The sequence below is a fragment of the Lygodium microphyllum genome, chromosome 4 (genome assembly GCF_053477565.2).
Source record: "Lygodium microphyllum isolate KBCC chromosome 4, Lygodium_microphyllum_v1.1.10, whole genome shotgun sequence".
NCBI classification, from domain to species: domain Eukaryota; kingdom Viridiplantae; phylum Streptophyta; class Polypodiopsida; order Schizaeales; family Lygodiaceae; genus Lygodium; species Lygodium microphyllum.
This window is the reverse complement of record NC_141138.1, coordinates 104774225-104792680: the sequence shown is the minus strand read 5'-3', so window position 1 is coordinate 104792680 and position 18456 is coordinate 104774225. Positions and strand designations below refer to the sequence as shown.

General features: G+C 35.5%; 1 protein-coding gene across 2 annotated transcripts in view; it reads left to right on the top strand.

The window, feature by feature from the left end:
* The first annotated feature begins 1546 nt into the window (after positions 1-1546).
* LOC148037425 (cytochrome P450 716B1-like) overlaps positions 1547-18456 on the top strand; it is a 56623-nt gene continuing 39713 nt past the window's right edge. Inside the window, exons 1-3 of one of the 2 annotated variants that reach the window (XM_087676349.1) lie at positions 2194-2328; positions 2794-2993; positions 8270-8413. In XM_087676349.1, the coding sequence (XP_087532475.1) occupies positions 8276-8413 (138 nt within the window). In that variant the 5' untranslated portion in view covers positions 2194-2328; positions 2794-2993; positions 8270-8275. Of the gene's footprint in view, positions 2329-2793; positions 2994-8269; positions 8414-18456 lie in introns of both variants that reach the window. The other variant, XM_087676348.1, reaches the window with a different exon arrangement.

Here is an 18456-nt window from a genome sequence, read left to right as displayed (position 1 = left end):
TCACTATATCCTTTTATGCAATTAATTTTTCTAGATGGCGTTCAATTATTAAAAACATTCATAGTGTCACAAAATTTCTTGATACTAATATCTTCATTATGCACACTTAGCAGCATAGAAATGAGAATGCAAATTGCTCAGTGAGTCAATCATAAACAATAACTATATAGTTATTAACAAATCCATCTATAAGTTTGGCTATAGATAGATTTGCATGGATTTACATGAGATATGATAGATAAATAGTCTTAAGAACTCTTATGAGCACAATGAATAGCCTAGCAGAAATGACAAGTGATAATCCACAAAGAAGAGGAGCAAGGAGTTGCACATGGTCATAGAGTAATAAATGTTTCCACAAAACTAAATTAGTGGCCTAGTTCTTGGAATTGATGCATATCTCTTAAAAAGACATCTACTCTAGTGAATAAGGGAGGGGATGGGCCAACTAATAGAGGGAATTAGTCCCATTGTAGGACACACATGGCAATGTTTTGATAAAAAGGCTTATAGGTAGTCATGCATTCATTGCATGAATTGGTGGTAAACTCATGACTTAATTTAAGAAAAGTAGTAACATAATCATAATTGCAAGCTTAAACATATGTAAACATAATCTTGGTCAAACACCCTATGAGCTTTGGGTGAGAAATCATGAAGCTCCTAAATGTTTGTAGAGTTTTGATGGATGTCGTAGATGGTTGTAATGGACCAATTTCTTTGGGATGTCCCATTGCTCTTGTTAGAAGAAAATGTTGGTATTTGTGAAACTCCTTTCATTGAGCAAGAGGTTGCTTGCCTTTTACTACAATCTTCCTTCCTGGTTCTTAAGATGAAACGATAAGTATGTTGTATACTCTAGCTATTTTAATAACCATGGGATCTCCTAATAAGGCCCCTTATATATTAGCTTTTAGGGGTCCTTTTAAAGGAGGGTTTATGCATTATGTCTGTTAAAAACATAAATAATAATAATAGAAAATATAAAGCAACATGGTTGAGCAACTAGCTGTAATGGCTTCGTTGGTAGTAGTTGCTATGACTTATGATCTGTGGGTCAGCATGCTCAAAATGAATGAAAGGGTAGGGGGCTTTAGTTGCAAACAAAAACATCACTTTTGCTTCTTTACCACAATGCATTCTAGAGTGGCGCATGTTTGTAGACATCCATCTTTGCATAGTCTATAAGGGACTTAAGCATACAAATTAAGCCAAAAGTGTGTCCCACTTGGACCGATGCTCTAGAATGAATAAGCTAAAAAGTTTCCCTCAAGGTGATGGGGTCCACAAGTTAGCATTAGCTCTTTATATCCTTAACCTAGTGTGCCCAATCAAGGCACCATTCCAAGTCCATTCATAAATTACACTTGTTCCCTTATAGGAGATAAAATCTTGTCCCCAACTCACAATTATCATTATCAAAGGTGCATTTCAAATTACATTACACTAGGGAGAACACAGCATAGATAATACAATTATCAAATGTAGGATTTGAATTATAGCACTAAGAATGCATATCATAGAGGGGAGAGGAGGGAAGGGGGGCAGGGGGGAAAGTATGGAGGCATGCGAACAAGAACACAGAGACGTAGAACACCTCGAGAGGGGCTTGGGTCTTGTTCAAGAAGAGTAAGAGCTACTAAGAAGGCTGGGGGAATGGCTATAGGCTTTGGAACGAGAGTCAGGAAGTGTGAAAGCAGGGCTGTTTGGATGAATTTCGCAAGCGCTGCTGCTGCCTGCACGCTAGCCCTCCATTTTTGCTGACTTGTAAGTCGTCAGCCTGCACTGGGAGGCACCCCTGCCTTCAGCCGCCCTGACACACCAGTACCAGTGTCTGGATCACCAGGAATAGTGCTACCAAGTCCGCCACTCTCCGTCAGCAGTCAGACCTGTCACCATAAGCACCATTAGCGACGAGGGAGATTCGTACGCCCAACCATTGCCATCTACTGATTGGAGTTGCTACCAGCTTGGACTGCACAAACGCCAACCTGAACACACCAGCCAGACCACCAAGGCAATGACGTGCAGCACCAGCGGATCAAGCTCTGATCAACGAGAATTTTCACCATTTGGGGTGGATGAAGTATCATTAAGGTTGCAAGTATAAAACAATGGCTGCTTGACGTATGCAGAGAAAGAAAGAGAAGAAGAAGAGGGTGGCACTACTCTACAATGATAGGAGACCTGCGAGGATTTTTCAGCACCAGGGAGACAGATTGGAGGTTATCTATTACAAGCATTGAGGATAAAACAAAGGTCTATGCTGCTGTCCAGGAAGGCAGTGCTTCGATACATCCATTCAACTTAATCCCCACAATTTTGCAGGTTATGTGCTCATGTTCCAATTGTGTTCACATAGTAATAATAGTGCCAATTTCAAAGTAATAGAGGATTTGAAAATATATTCTTGTGCATGGAAGAAACCTGGTAAGGCCTGGATAGCAATGAAGTACCATGTGCATGAATTTACTGTAGCTAGCAGGTAAGTACCTATCTTACAGTTGTATGATGTATGTTAATTATGTAGAGTGTTTACAAAGCTAATAAAAGCAGGGTACATACCAAAAATATTTTTCTTAAAAATTGTCACTTAGCTTAGATAAGATGGCAGATATGCCTTTGGACTTTAATCATAAATCAACAATTCCATTGCTTTCTCAACAAAACATGGGGTGCGGTGATTATTGGATATGCTTAGCATGGGCCGAGGGAGCTTGTCAAAGAATGCTGCCCTGGGTTTGAGGCCAGATAGTGGTATCTACACTAGTATTCTCACTATGTATCATGCAGGGAGGGCAATTGGAGGCTGCTATATATGGAGCCATAACTCCCCCATCAAGAAGGACTAAATGAGAAGAACAATAGAGGCTGTTGTAGTGATGAGGGGTATGAAAAAGGCATGTATGGAGGTGGCATAAGATACACAGGAGGCGCTCAAAGTTTGAGTTCTTTTAGTTCTTTGAAGAAAGTGGATTGAACCAAGAGCATATGTGGGTCTTTCTTTCTTTTCAGATGCATTGTCTTTTCTTGTCTATTAAGTTGACTGAAGCTCCTTGGATACTCTATGTTGGAGTATGCTTATAGGTTACCTCTTATTTTTTATCTAGTTGGTTTCTTTTGGTCTCCATGTTTAATTCAATTCATGGATTAGACATAGTCTTCATCCTATCTAAGTAGCAGTATGCTGAGTTTTGCAGTAGTCTCTAGGTGCACTCTTGCGCATTTTTAATATTGTGTCCCTACCTCAAACTCAGAGGTTGCACCATACACCTAGGAGCCACTCTCACCCTCCCTCCATCCCATATCATGTTAACTTGCATTGTTTATATAGATTGTTTGGAGAGTGGGTTTACTGCTATCAACAGTTTTGGACCTACCATTTCTTTGGTCTGCTTGGAGGGTGGGTTTACTGCTATCAACAGTTTTGGACCTACCATCGCTTTGGTCTTCTGATTTGTCAATGGATGATAGGAGGATAGAAGTTTGATGAAGGGTTCTCATGCAAGCAAAAGGAAATATACAAACTTCAGGAATCAAGAACTTATTTAAATTAAAGAATCATGATGCTAAGATAGTTGTGCCCCTTCATGCAGGAGTAGAGGAGTTACATGGTGTAGCTAATCTTCTGTTAAAGAGGGAGAACACTGATGCAGATCATGCATATGAGAGGAGTTCAATGTAAGCTGAATGATACTGTTGGAGTTAAAAGAGCTTTGGAGGGATATACTACAATCACAAGCCGATTTGCATTATTAAAGGGGGGATTTGGAGGAACTCAAGGGAGCTAGAAGGGCCTATTTTGGAAAAAGATTTAGAGGAAGGATATTGGGTGGAGGAGAAAAAAGTGGAGGAGAAGGAAGGGAGAAGCTGGCATGTTGTGGATAGGACTACATGGCCTGATGAATACGACTTGTGGAGCAAATCTATGCTATGGAGCTATGGGAGATTGCACTGCTTTCAGGATCATAGGGAGCCTTTGGGCTTGTTAGAGCTTCAACATTATCATCAGTTTCTTTAGGAAAGGGTCATCACATCTTGTGTTGAGTCTATTGAGTAGCTACATTAAGGACCTTTATTGGAGCCTGTGAAGGGTTTGCAATATTATTGAATGCAGGCTAGAGGGTGGCTGTTGTGAGAGGAAAGAAAGGAGGGGAGAGTTAGCTGCAGTCATAGTTTATGATATTACAATATTGTGAAAGTTCTTGCATTATTTTTGGTTCAATACTGTGAAATTTTTTCCTTGTATGGTCTCAAGCATTGGAAAGAAGAAATGAGGAATGGATTCATCTTCATGTTTCTACATTTGTGCCTAGAACTTGGTGCTTAAGAAATGTCATGGTAGATGTATTATCTTGATGGTTATTTATTTGTCTTTGTATTTCAATAGTAGGTTATTTGCCTTTATTTGGTTTCATATTTGAGCAATAGGTCAATTGCTTTTATTTGGCTTTGTATTTTAGCAATAGATTATTTGACACCTAACACATGCAATAGGCATAACTTAGAGGATCCCTAGACATTCGCTATTGGAGAACGCAACTAGGACACAAAGGGAGAGAAATCAAGGAGCTACAAGATCTGGTTATGGTTGCTTTCTTGGGTGAAATAATAGTAGGAGAAGAGACTACGGAAGTAGGTCATAGAACCTTAAAAGGTAAAAGCAAGAGTAGATTGAGAAGAAAATATAGGCTTTTGGCATGTGTCGAGCTACAACTAGGATGTGTCAAAAGACGATGTACCAGTGAGACAGTAGGGTTTGCGAGGAGGAACATAGAGTAAACTTGGTAAACACTGAGAATAGAAGAGAAGAGAGAGAAAACTTTGATGAATGGAATGATTGTGATACAAGGGAACAAGGGTGTCGTAGCACAAGGAAGATGATGAAGACATCTATCTACCACGAGCCACAATGTTCTCTTGAAGGGGTGTGAGGGTAGTGGAGAGGTTGGAGAGAGGAGGTGATAGACTGAATGAATCAGCTGTCAAGAATGAGTGACAGAGGCAGCCTATAAATAGGCAAGAGACTGTCGAGGGTCGTGCCCGGAGCAAGGGCGCCGGTTGTCTAGAGTGGCATCCCACTGTGGGCACCCAGCCCCTTTTTGGAGCTAACCACTATGAAACCCTAAACGCAAAACGCGAAGCCCTAAATGCAAAATGCAGAATGTAAACTGCATGTGAAGGGTTTCTCAACACGCCCTCTTAGGCTCCAAAAGGGGAAGAAGAGAAGAGTGAGGTGGAGATGGAATGCTACAGGTTGAAGAATGCTCATGTAACAGGTGCCACTTGGATAGTGCCTCTCGTGGGGAAATTGTTCACTTGCCCAAGTGCCCTAGTACAAAGATAATGAATACATGCAATGCATAGGAGGAATGTCGGACTTTGTGTGGTGCCGAGAACCATAAGGATATGCCCATACTCGATCTTGGGAGTTGGCTCCATATTGACTAAGGGATGAAGAAGATCAGTGAGGAAGAAGATGTAGAAGATCCCTAAGATCCAAGATTTTCACCTGAAAGGTAACCTGCACTAAAGAACAGTAGATAGGGTGAATTGGAGACCCAAAACTCAACCTCGAGAGAGAAGCCACTAGCTCCATGCATCCATGCAAGAAGGAATACGAAGGCCTCGTCATCAAGTCGTGACTAAACCTCCAAGGGCCCGATCTAGGTTGATCCTCGAGATCTTGGTGGGAATGAATAGGTGAGATGACCATTGGAAGGAAGTCACTCCATCAAAGGATAGAAGAAGAAGGTAATAGGTCTTTGCTAGGGTGTGCAAAGGATTGAGTGGTGGGTGGGAACCCCCTTTGAAATTGGAGAAATAGGAGCCCCCTCTGAAGTTGCCATAGATGTAGATGCCCCCTCGAAGGGCAAAGAAAGATCATCCCCCTTTGAGATAGATAGGGAATCCAAAAATTCATGGATCATGGACTCCGAAGGAGAAGGTATCTGGGGTGGTGAAGAACTCCTAGAGGTGGCCTCTCGAACTTGAGTAGGGAAGGGTGAAGGGTGGGGCTCAGATTGAGCAATGAGTGGGCAATAGTCACTCGCTGCTTCTCAATGGAGCGGATTGGGAAGCCGAAGAAGAGAAAGGAGTCGAGCAGTCACTCTCTCTCAAAGAAGCGGATTGATGAGGAGATGATATCAAACAATCACTATCTCTCAATGGAGCGGATTGTAGAACTGCGGGCTGTGGTAGCCACTATATCCCAAAATGGGTGGGAGAAGATTATTGTTGGCATTGCGACGATCTTCAGGAGGTTGTAGCGCCAATCGATCCTCCATGTGCTTGAAAGGACTTAGTGCGCATTGGATGCGTCTTATTGTCTTGAGTACAGTACTTTGATAGTCGATGCAGAACGATCTTTATGGCCTAGAAAGGAGAGGTAGCAAAGGTAGTGCCGGGTGGGAGACGCATATACTTCAGGGGGTGGGGAGCAAAGGTTGAAGTCGACAAGCATCGGTGGTGTGTCCGATGATGCCATAATAGGAGCACCTAGTAGATTGGTCATCTGTTGGTAAAGAAGCCATGGGTATTAGTGTGACTTGCTAAGGAAGGAAGAGGTCACCCACGAACCATGAATTGCAATGTTCACCTCAAGGGGTGTGAGGGCAGTAGTGCAAATCATGAACCGCAATGTCCGCCTTAAGGTGTGGGAGGGTAGTCGAAGGGTTGGAAGTGAATTGCCAGTGGGAGGAGGATGCTACCAGTAGTAAGAGGTTGCAATCAACAGAAAAATGCAGGGTATAATAGTATGGTGGAGCTGTCAGGTTGTAGAGAATAGCCACCAACAGACTGGCTGAGCCGTCAGGTTGCAGAGAACAGTTGCCAGCAGTCTGGCTGAGTCATCGGGTTGTAGAGAGCAATTGCTAGCAAATAGGGAGGAGCCGCTAGCATCAGAGAACAACCGCCAGCAGTCTGGCTAAGCCGCCAACAGTCTAGCTAAGCCGCCGGCAGCAGAAAATAGTCTCCAGGTAAGGTGTTGATGCAGCGGAAGAAGAGAAGTGGATGTCGAACTCACCACTAGTTTTTGCTTGCACTGGAGTGGAGGATCTTTGCCATTGTTTGAGCAAATCTAGCTCTGATACCATGTTAAAAGACGACATACTAGCGAGACAATAGGGTTTGCGGGGAGGAATATAGAGTGAACTCAATAAACATTGTGAAGAGAAGAGAAGATAGAAGAAACCTTGATGAATGGAATGATTGTGATACAAGGGAACAAGGGTGCCGTAGCATACAGAAGATGATGAAGACAACCACGAACTACGAACCGCAATGTCCTCTTGAAGGGGTGTGAGGGTAGTGGAGAGACTGGAGAGAAGAGGTGACGAACTGAATGAATCAATTGTCAAGAATGAGTGGTAGAGGTAGCCTATAAATAGGCAAGGGATTGTCTTGCCCAGCCCCTTTTTGGGGCTGCCTGCTGTGAAACCCTAAACGCAAAACGCGAAGCCCTAAACACAAAATGCAGAACGCAAACTGCATGTGAAGGGTTTCTCAACAGGATGAACATTGCTAGAGAGGGCTAAAGAAAGGCCAAGAAATGCTTTCTAACTACACATGATTTCTAGCAAGAAAGGCACACAACTCTTGAGTGTTTTTGGTGGGTGTACATTCACCAAGAAAGCTTTATGAAGAAATAGTGAGAATAGGTTTTCTTGCATGACCTTCTTGTGTGGTGATGGTTGTATCATTTGTAGTCATCTCCTATGGGTTGATGTTGCTAGAGTGTGTGAGTCTGGTTTGTCAAGAGAGTGCCACTTCTTGGTGTGTGCATTGCATGTAGTATGATACTGCAACATTGTCGTGCTTGGTCAAGTTACTCCCTAGGCATGTTTGTACATTTGATGCATCTTGTTGCATGTCTTCTTTGTAGCCTGATTCGACAGTAGTGTGATGTTTTTTTGAGCCTTTTGTGTCCCTTTCTTGGTAGCATGTGTTGTCTGTTCTAGTTGCCAATGTTTCCAGGTATATCTTTGTGAGTTTTTCATTTCATTTTCATGTTTTTGCTCTATACTTCTATCTGTAATCTCTCTTGTCTTACAAGTCTGGATGCTAGTTATTGTTGATTTTGGTTGTTTGTTGGTAGTGCTCCCACTTTGAGTTTGGTTTGTGTGTTGGTTCTTGGTAAGCAGGGTTTGTTTAATATTTCTTTCTTTACTATTGTTGGCTGGTTTTAGTTGTAGGCTGCTTATGTTTTCTACATTTTGTGATTGATTTAGCTAAGCTTCTCATTGTGCATATACATCCTTGTGTATTGTAGAGGGACATGCATGCCACCATAACCATCGATAGCTATGTGGAACTACCTAACAATGATGAGCAAGTCCTTTTTCGAGCAACTTCCAAGCAACCTGCTAGCGTTGGCATCGACACAAGTGATAGAGATTTTCAATTCTACATCCAGGTAATGTACAATGTGATGTCTTTGTTCATCATTTCATTAGCTATTAGGAATTAGCTTGAGTAAGGATATAGTACCACCATATTATGACGTCATATAAATTACTGAAATATTTTATTTAAATAAAAATACCTATATACAAACTTTTTTTCCACATAAGAAAGAAAGCTTATATAGGAAAATATTACATATCTAGAAAAATATTCTTGACATAGGGAAAAAAAGCATATATAGTGAAAAATGTTCTATCTAAAATATTTGATGCATATTATGTTCTATTTGAAATTAACTAAACAAAATAATTTCTTAGTTGAAAAATGACTATATAATTTTTACTTAGAAATTCGCATAAGCAGAAATATGCAAACTAGGAAAAATGTAATATTTTCAAGTTAGAGAGAAATTAGAGTAACATAAAAAATTTCATATATAGTGAAACAATCAGATGTAGGGAAATTTTCTTATATGGGGAAACTTGAGGTTGTAATCAACATTTCTAAGAAATATAAAGGAGTATAAGGACAACATTTTAATGTAGTGGTTGGAGGCTAAACCACACTCAAGAAGGGATAACTGTTGTGATGGACTACTAAATCCCATGGACATGACCTTCCTATCTGTGTTTGGTTTGACATCCCTAAGTATTGAGATGAACTATATTTATGTAGTTTTTGAACTAGTCTAGGTTTTGAATTAAAATGAAACAATATGGAATGATACCAATATGCTATACTTGGATGTTCGAGATTTAGGATGTAGCAGTTCTTCTTATCATCGGTTTAAACCAAGTAGTGATGTAGCCAAATATACAAATGATCATAGATACTAAATGTGTATAATTGGATTTGTAAAACTTTAAACATAGTTGTAATATTAATACGTATTCACAATTCTCTTTCATTTTGATTCATTGGTTTATAAATGTTTGTGCTTATGGTTTGTATTAGTAGTTTATACTTGTTCAAGAGATTAGTTGATAATTTGGAGGTTCAAATTTTGTTTATTTGACTATGCAACATATTTTGTTTACATTGCCATTTTTTAGAGTAAAGCATGCATTTTTTAAAAATAAGCTTTAATGATACAAGAAATATTAGTTGATCATCATATGAAGGGATAATTGTTGTGATGGACTATTAAGTCCTAGGGACACAACCTTCATTTTTGTGTTTGGATTAGTATCTCTAAGTATCAAAACAACTTTTGTTGATGTAGATCTTAAACTTGAAATAACAACACATCTGGCACAAGTTACTTTACACATTGTTTATTTCAATCATTATCTAGATAGACTTGTATAGTGTTGACAATTTGGAAGTTTAAAATGTGTTTATTTGATTGTGTAATATATCTTTTTTATATTGCCAATTTTAAAGTAAGTCATGCCTTTGTTTTGATAAGCTTCAATTGTATAAGAAATATTAATCGATCATTATACAAAGAGATGCTAAGCCACACTCAAAAGGGATAACTGTTGTGATAGGCTATTACATCCTAGAGACACGTCCTTCCTTTCTGGGTTTGGATTAGTGTCGCTAAGTATCAAAAATACGTCTATGGATATATATCTTAAACTTGGGATAATTTTTATTCATATGTAGTTCCTAGATCGATGTATATGTCATAATTGAATTTTTATATTTTTGTATAACTTCTTGTATTTTTGTGTCCTTATTAATTTTGGAAGCGTAATAACTTGGGAAATCCTAGCAGCCACTTGAGTGTGAGCTCGAATGCTAATGGGCTAGGATAAATCACAATGTTATCATTTGATCATCATTTGGTTGGTGCTTACAATTTGTGGGTAAAAAGTGGGAAAATGTATCACGTCATTCCTCGTGATCTTTGTATTGTAGTTATCCACTTTTCGAATCCCATCAACTATTTCAGGAGGGGACAAGATTGTTGATGGAGTCCTACGAACCGGTCTATGATTGTCTTAAGAAACAACATGTCTAGCATAAGTTCCTTTACAAATTGTAATATCCACAAGTATTGTTTGCATTATGTGGATTGTAATATGTAAGTGTTCATGAAGATTCTTTTCTTATGTTACAAAGCTTCTTCATTTGACATAAAGTTTGAATAAATGGACTAATTAGCTTTGATAAATTTCTATATTTCAAGTGGTAATAATGAATCATATCATGATATGTCAGTGCAAACATTCATCTTTTGGTTATCAAGATGTTACAAGATAAACTTATTATGCATATAATCGTTAATATATGAATAACAATATACATCCATCTACTGTGGCTCATTAAATTAGTCAAAAATCTTTCAGAGAATGTTACTATGAGTGATAATAAGCTTGTTGGAAGTCATGTATCATCTCAATCATTATCTAGATGTAGACGTGTATGGTGTAGATGTAAAACATATTGTGGTGGTGAAAGTTTGGTTTCTCCTCCAACTCATACATGATAGAAAAAAATTGAGAGATTCAAGAGTCTTACAACTCGTCTAGGTTTATATGACTCATGATTTATTATTGGATGATGTTCTAGAAGGGTGTGATATTGGGTTGGATAACAAAGTTCATAATGAGTTTTCATATGAGATTTATAGCTTGGATGAATGTGAAGATGATGAGGTAGATCCATATTGTGACACATTTGAGGTGGATGATATTGAGTCATCTTTGTTTGATAAAATCATTCAAAGACTAATTCAAATGTAAGTGCTTCGGGATGAACATTAAGCTTCAGTTGAGTTTCAAGACAAGATGCTTTAGATTTTGTTTGGTGATATTGTTGGGAGGAAGCTCTCTTAAACTCATATAGACAATATATTTGTTTTAAGCTTAGACAAACTACTAGTGTAGTTATCTAACACATGGGACATAAATTTAGGTGGTATAAGTATTCATACTTGTTGGGAGCAACTCAATGTCATGTTAACATGACTTGGTATGATTAACTCTTAACAATACAGAATATGCCAAGGATATTAACTTCAATGCTATGCGAAGGAACAAATTAGAGCGTGATTGTCTACAATATTGTGAAAAGTGTTTCAATTGTTTACTACTTAGGAAATATATTATTTCTTTTGATTATATCTGCATTACCAAACAACTATAATTACTAACGAAATGTAAAATCTTATGTCATTAATTGTTGAAGATGTGGAGAAATAAAAAAAAAAAGGTTAATTGAGGATAATGCAATTGATAGTTTATAGATAAATGAGTTTTGGGATGTCACAAAGTGTAAGAGTGAAAGATTTTTAGGATCTATAATTATTCATTGAGCTTCTAATGATATGTAATAATATGCATTATAATTAAGAATATAAAGCATGGTCTCCTCCCCAAAAGTTACCAGCATACTTGTAGATGGTTGGAATGAGATAGAGAAAAGTTATAAGTTTATTTGCAAATCATGTCGAACTCATATACATAAGGATAAAACGCTTTAGAAGATACTCTTTATTGCCATACAATTAAAAAAAAAACTATGAATAGTTTTTTATATAGATTATTAAAATACATATTTTTTTGTTTTATTGAATATGGTGATCCATAAAATTGTTATTTATTATTATATAGAGATACGTTTTAAGCCTCGAAGATAACTTGGAAGAATTGCAGAGATGTTGAGGTCAAGATTCTCAATGTTGAAAATAACTCTTTTATTAGAGTTATAGTAGTTTTATTTATCCCATTTAGCTATAAAAAGTAATTGGGAGCTCTAACAAGCTTTTTCATGTTTTTATGCGACTAGTAATTGATGAGTTGAAAAGCATGTTTGTTGATGGATTTAAAGTAGATTTCAATGATTTAATCACACACATCGTTGAATATAGAAATTCTCTTGGTAAAACATTCATTGCACATGTCATGCTAATGATGGTAATTGGTGATCATCCAGCTTAGTGAAAGATTTTGATTTTTTAAAGAGAATGGTCAATCTTTTTGTCGTAGACACAAAGTGATAGCTACCTTAGAAAGTGAGGGATCATGATATTACTTATATTATCAAAATAAGTTTCAATTGAAATATAGTCCAATAAAAAAATCAAATGATAAATTGCTTACTACTTTGATTATGGCAAATAGATCCCTCACTCAAGCAGATATGTATAGACTTTTAAAAGAAGCAGGACTTTTTGGTAGATCATGCTTGTGGAGATTATATTATCTCTACGATTTTAATTTATCCTTGGATATTGTATATGATTGCATGCATATTTTGACTCTAAATTAGTTCTCAAAGTATATGTGTGCTTTAATAAGGACCGTGGACAATAGAGTGAAAATACAAATTGATGAGACAATACATTATGTTACAAAAGCAGCTCTATATTTGATACGATATGGTCGATGGCCAACGTATCTTAGTAAATATTTGTGAAAGCTATAATACCAAAGAAAATCAAAAGTGAATACAATGGTGTTTGTCAAATATATTTCATGTGAGGTTGAAGGTATTTCAAATGTCTTTTATGACTTGGAATTAATGCTCATAGATATTGCTGAAGCTTTTTATAAGTATATTCGTGATCATGGTTTGTCTAGAGAAGATATAGATACTTTGAGAGAATTACTTGGTTCTTGGAGAGTAAGGTCTAGAAGAACTCTTAGGATTTAACTTAACTCCATTAGAGCATGTTGTAAGTATAAACTCTTCTCAACTTTTTGTTTTGTTTATGTATTTACAATATATGCATTTTAATTTAATAATGTATCTTTCTTTACGATATCAATTATAAGTTTTGGAGAGTTGGATAATATTCTTTGTCACGATAGGCATGATATTTTTTGATACTATATATATAAATGAATGGTCTCAATATATGTTAATATCAAAACAAACAACAAAGATAATGAAATTTCTTATGCAAATTATGAAAGACAGAGTTTTTTTACATGGATGTTCATTCATATAACAAAAGATCAACTTGACAAACTTATGCTACATTAAAAGATAATAAGACAATTTTACAAAGCTCACTTGTCACATAATGAATACTTAGTGGATTTTGATAAATGTAATGAATGTCTAGAATGACATGCATTAGATCTCATGTATGTATCATGTGTTGATAGAGTAAAGGAGTTGTGGAGGTTTTCTACGAAAGTTAATGATTGCACATGTAAAAATGCAATAGCAATAAAGAAATAGTTATATAAGAGAAGAAGTTAAGATACAAGAATACAACTAGTGATGAAAAGAGACATTAATCAAACTTTCAACAGAGGAGAGATCTAAAATTGAAAGATTGGTGGTGTGCGTATTTACAGAAAAGCAATGGTATGTAATTAAAATAAAAGCAATGATAATCATTTTTAAAAAAAATCATACCTATTATGTGATGTTGTTCACTTGAATATAACTCAATAATCTTATGATGATGGTATGCTTATTGAAGTTTTTTAAAATATTGCTTAATATTTTTTCGACAAAATTAATATACATTTTTTCAAGGTCAGCACATTTACGTAGGTTTAAATATCAACTTTGAGTATAGAGCTAATGACTCTTTTAAAAAAGATGATAAGTGAGGATCTTAAATTCCTTGGGCTTGTGGACTTTATGGTGAATGAGATAAAATGTATAAAAATTGAGATTAATGCATTTTTGGTGATCTAAGTTATATAGTAATAGGTGGTTCACTTGGATATGTCTTTTTTTGTTTTCTTAAAATTTTATAATCTCATTATCAATATAAACTTTGATTAATTATGTATAAATAAAGAAAAAATGTTATAGAGATGATACAAGGGAGAATACATAAAATGAAGATAAGGATGTCACTTCTCTTTATGTTTCTTTGAGTCTAGAAACATGTACCTTATTTTTGTAGATAATGATTAATTATCATAAACAATTATATGATTAGGGATATTTGATATCTTAAGTTTTATCAAGTATAATTTGTTTATCGCCATATGAAGAAATCTTTTAATCATCCACCTTGGAAAAGGAAGAAAATAGTAATTTTTTTGAAAAAAAACTCTTGGTTGAATACTTTAAAAGCCAACATGCTGTTAGTTAAACGATCTACTCTACAAAAAGATTAAAAAAGAGCGTATTAAATTAATAATCTCTCAAAATCACCATGAAATTTTACAATTAAAGTTTTATGGATACGAGCACTTGCGGAGAGAGTTTGATATTTATGATTTGTGAAAAAGTATAAGGTAAGACGAGAGGAAGTATTTAAGAAAGAAGAGTATTCTAAAGAAGGTAAGTTAGTCAATTATTTTCTCATTAACTTTTCTAATATTTGAGACAGAGAAGTTTAGTTGGTGAATTCGTTAGTTTTCTAGTATATAAAAAGAGTTCTTAGCCTTTCTTAAAGTGAAAAATTTGGATAAGATTCAATCTATACTCGAATATATCATTTCTAATACAATAGTATCACAAGTAATATAATATGATTTATATGTTTAGTTTTATGATTATCTTATTAGTTTCACTTTTTTTATACTCATGTATATACCTTTTGATGGTAAAGTATATACTCTTATTGCTGACTCTCAAAAGCTAGATGTATACATTTTGACTATGGATGATATTCCAATTAATGAGGTATTAGAAAATATATTTTATAAAATTGTATGTTTATCTTTTAATATATAATTTTTATATTTTTATGGTATTTTATGCGTTTAATATATATGTGTGATTATCTTAGTCTCTTGGAGAAGAAAAAATCTTTAAAGGATTGTAAGAAAATAAAGTTTTTAAAAATAAAATATAAACATTAATATTTATGTAATGATAATATTTATATGATTTAATAAAATTAAAAATATAATTTAATATTTAATTATCTATATATTTATTTCAATCAAATAAAAAAACGATGAATCATTTGTAATAAACAAGCTAAAAATGAGATAACATCAAAGTAAAGAGATTAAATGTATTACAAATAAATTTTATATTTTTTAAGTGTACATTGAAAAAAAATCTAATTTGATTATTTTATTTAAATTAAAAATACAAGGATATTTTAAATCCATGCATTAAAATTGATATTTTTAGTGATATTCAAATGATAACTTTTTGGTGACTTATTTTGAATTTGTATATGGTATTTGTTTTAAAATATAATAATATGAATATATTTTTAAAAATATTATAATTTTCTTGATTTAAAAAATATATATTAATTTAGTATCTTATAATTTATTTTTAAATACAGGTTGATATTAAAAAAAAAATGAAAATTATACTTTTAAAGTATTTTAGTGTGTACGTGATTTTTATAAAGATTGATGTTAGCTTTCATGTCTTTTATAAAGATATAAAAAAAGTCAACAAGTGATAAAATGATATATGAGATTATTCATTGACTTTTAGAAAATAACAAGACTGTAATAATCATAAGCCATAATATGATTGGCTTAAATAATGTAAAGATTGTAATTGTAAGGTATCCACTCATTGGCTTTTCAAGCACTCTATTAGCGGTCTATCGAGAAACGAATCTAAGCGTTGTTGCGTAGCACTCCCATGGAATGTTCTGAGTTTGTTGCTTAGGGATTTTCGAATCCGCCTCATAACGGAATGTTCACAGTCGAATTCACTAGGATCGACCTAGAATTTTGGCTCCTAGTGGCCAAGGTCTCTTAACAGCATTCTAGCGTCAGATCCTGAACATCCTACTTTACGCAGAGATACCCAAGCTGAAGTAGACCCATGTTGCACTTCATTTAAAGAGAATGGGAAACGAGAGGGATGCGCTGCTCAACATCTCTGCCCGTAGAGCATAGTTCCATTCCGATCACCTAAAACGATATGAATTGGGTTCTAATCTAGCAATATCTAAAGGTCGAACGACGATGAAATCTTGTGAGAAGTCTTTTAGTTCTATGGGACCACCTTGTCATAGGATAGACCCGTCAAGGGTTCTGCCCACCCGCTTCCCTTAATATCTTTAGTTTTCTAATTAAGTCCTACTATATTTATGTGTGACACTTAAAGTCAGCTTCGTTAATTAAGCCTTTTAGGGAACATGGTTCGTTCGCATAACTTACAACACAGACACGAAAACAGAGTAAAGCAATCTATCGATAAACAAGTTCTTTAACTTGTCCTGTCCATACAAGAGAAATTATGTATCTCTTCTGTCCAATAAAGTATCTCTTCTGCCTTGCAGAAATAACTGGCCCAAATTTCATGGCACCATAAACTTCATATCCTTTCGATCCAGCGGAAGATACACAGAATTCCACGAGGGTATTCTGCCCATCAAGATTCCACCCTTGTAACTAGTATTTAGGGTTCCAGGATCCCATCTTGGGTCATGAAGAAGCTCATCAAATTCTAGGAACAATGCACGATTTACAGCGAGAGCCTCCTATGGCACCTACATTTTCTACTGTCCGAGATTATTCCTACTGACAGACCTTTCGCCTACGGAGCCAGTCCAAGCCTCTCGTAGTGATAATCATGATCCCCTTGGAGTAGAGTCTCGCCGCTAGCTTGGGGGTAGCCTAGCGCGATCCTTTCTTTTATTCTGTTTGACAATAATTTCAATCAGAGATCTAGATTCTAGCAAACACAAACAATTCTTTCAAATGTATATCAGATGATGCAACGACAATCACACCATTATGCAATTCATAGCTTTACATAGCCAAGGTAGATCTTATCTTAACGTAACCTTACACTCTAATGAGGATACTCCTCCCTGTAAAGAAGTGTTGAGTACATCTCTTATAACATGTGAAGTAGTTATACATTTCTTGTTTGGGCTATCTTACCCAATATAAGTGAAATTCTTTAAAGAAATATATTGTGCCAATAACTCAACGAGATGACTTATAGGACTTTTAAATAGACAATCAGTTTCTATAACAATCTCTAGTCAACTCTTAATCTTGTCGCATTTGACCATAACTATGTTGAATGCGCATAAAGTCATATGTACAGTAACCTATGGCAAATAATTCTAACATGATTCTATGACTTAGAATCTCAATTAATCTAGTTGCAAATCATAATGATTAATTGTTTATGCTTGTACTAATATATTTTCTAGATGAGTTATCAATTCGTGTAAGTGAAAAATATGGAAGCTAATATATTATGTAATTATTTTATATAGAAAAATAATAATCTAGTAATGAATAACCTGGTTTGGCAGTATGACGACATTAGAAATTTTGCCTTTACTCGCACTTGCATTAGCCACACTTGATGTTCCATTGGTAGTGGCAACTCCCACAACCTCGGGCACTCTCATATCATTGGCAATACTTGTTGCTTGATCGGTTGTGTTGGTCCCCATGGTTTTTTACTTCGTCGCTTTGGAGCCATCATCCAAGAGTGGTTCGAGAGATAGGGAAGATGGAATAGATTCAAGATGAGAGAGCATAAGAGAATATGGCTTAGTTGAAGATCGAGACAAGGAAATTGAGCTAACTCTCTTCTTTTTTTTCTCTCTCTCAAGATTTCTTTCACAATCTCTTGGAGGGGTGTCATTCTCTCTACCTTTCTCTCCTAGCCTCTTGGGGTCTCCTTATGCTCTCTTGTGCCTCCCCATGCCTCATATTTATAGTCAATTAGAAAAGAAGGCTTGTGGTTGAGAAGTGAAGCTCTTTGTGGAGGGGGATATTGAAAAGATCAGTGATTTGATGCTCAGATCATAAATCTGATGGTTTCATTGGCTTCGAAAGGGGGGGCAAAACCCCAAGATACTCTAAGACACTTAGTTAGAAAGCTCTTAGTTCACTTCTTTTCTCTGTTCGAAGTGATGTTTTTTGTTTGTAGATTGCGATCGCGCCGCGTACGATTTTGCAAATCTCTCTTTATTTTTTCTTTTGATAAAATCTCCAAAACTAATTATAACATCACTTGTCTTTTTTTAAAAATGACATCAAGTTCTAGAAATCTCCATATCTTTTTTTGGATAATATCTAAAATATTTAAAATATACTAGTTTTATCCAAAATCTAATATTTTTGGACCATTCAAACTATACACATTAATACTAGTGATTAATATAACTCATAAGCCTTGTTCACGTTGTAACTTACATGAAGGGTGGCTACGATCCTTGTCAATCCAAGAAAAATATCAGATTTA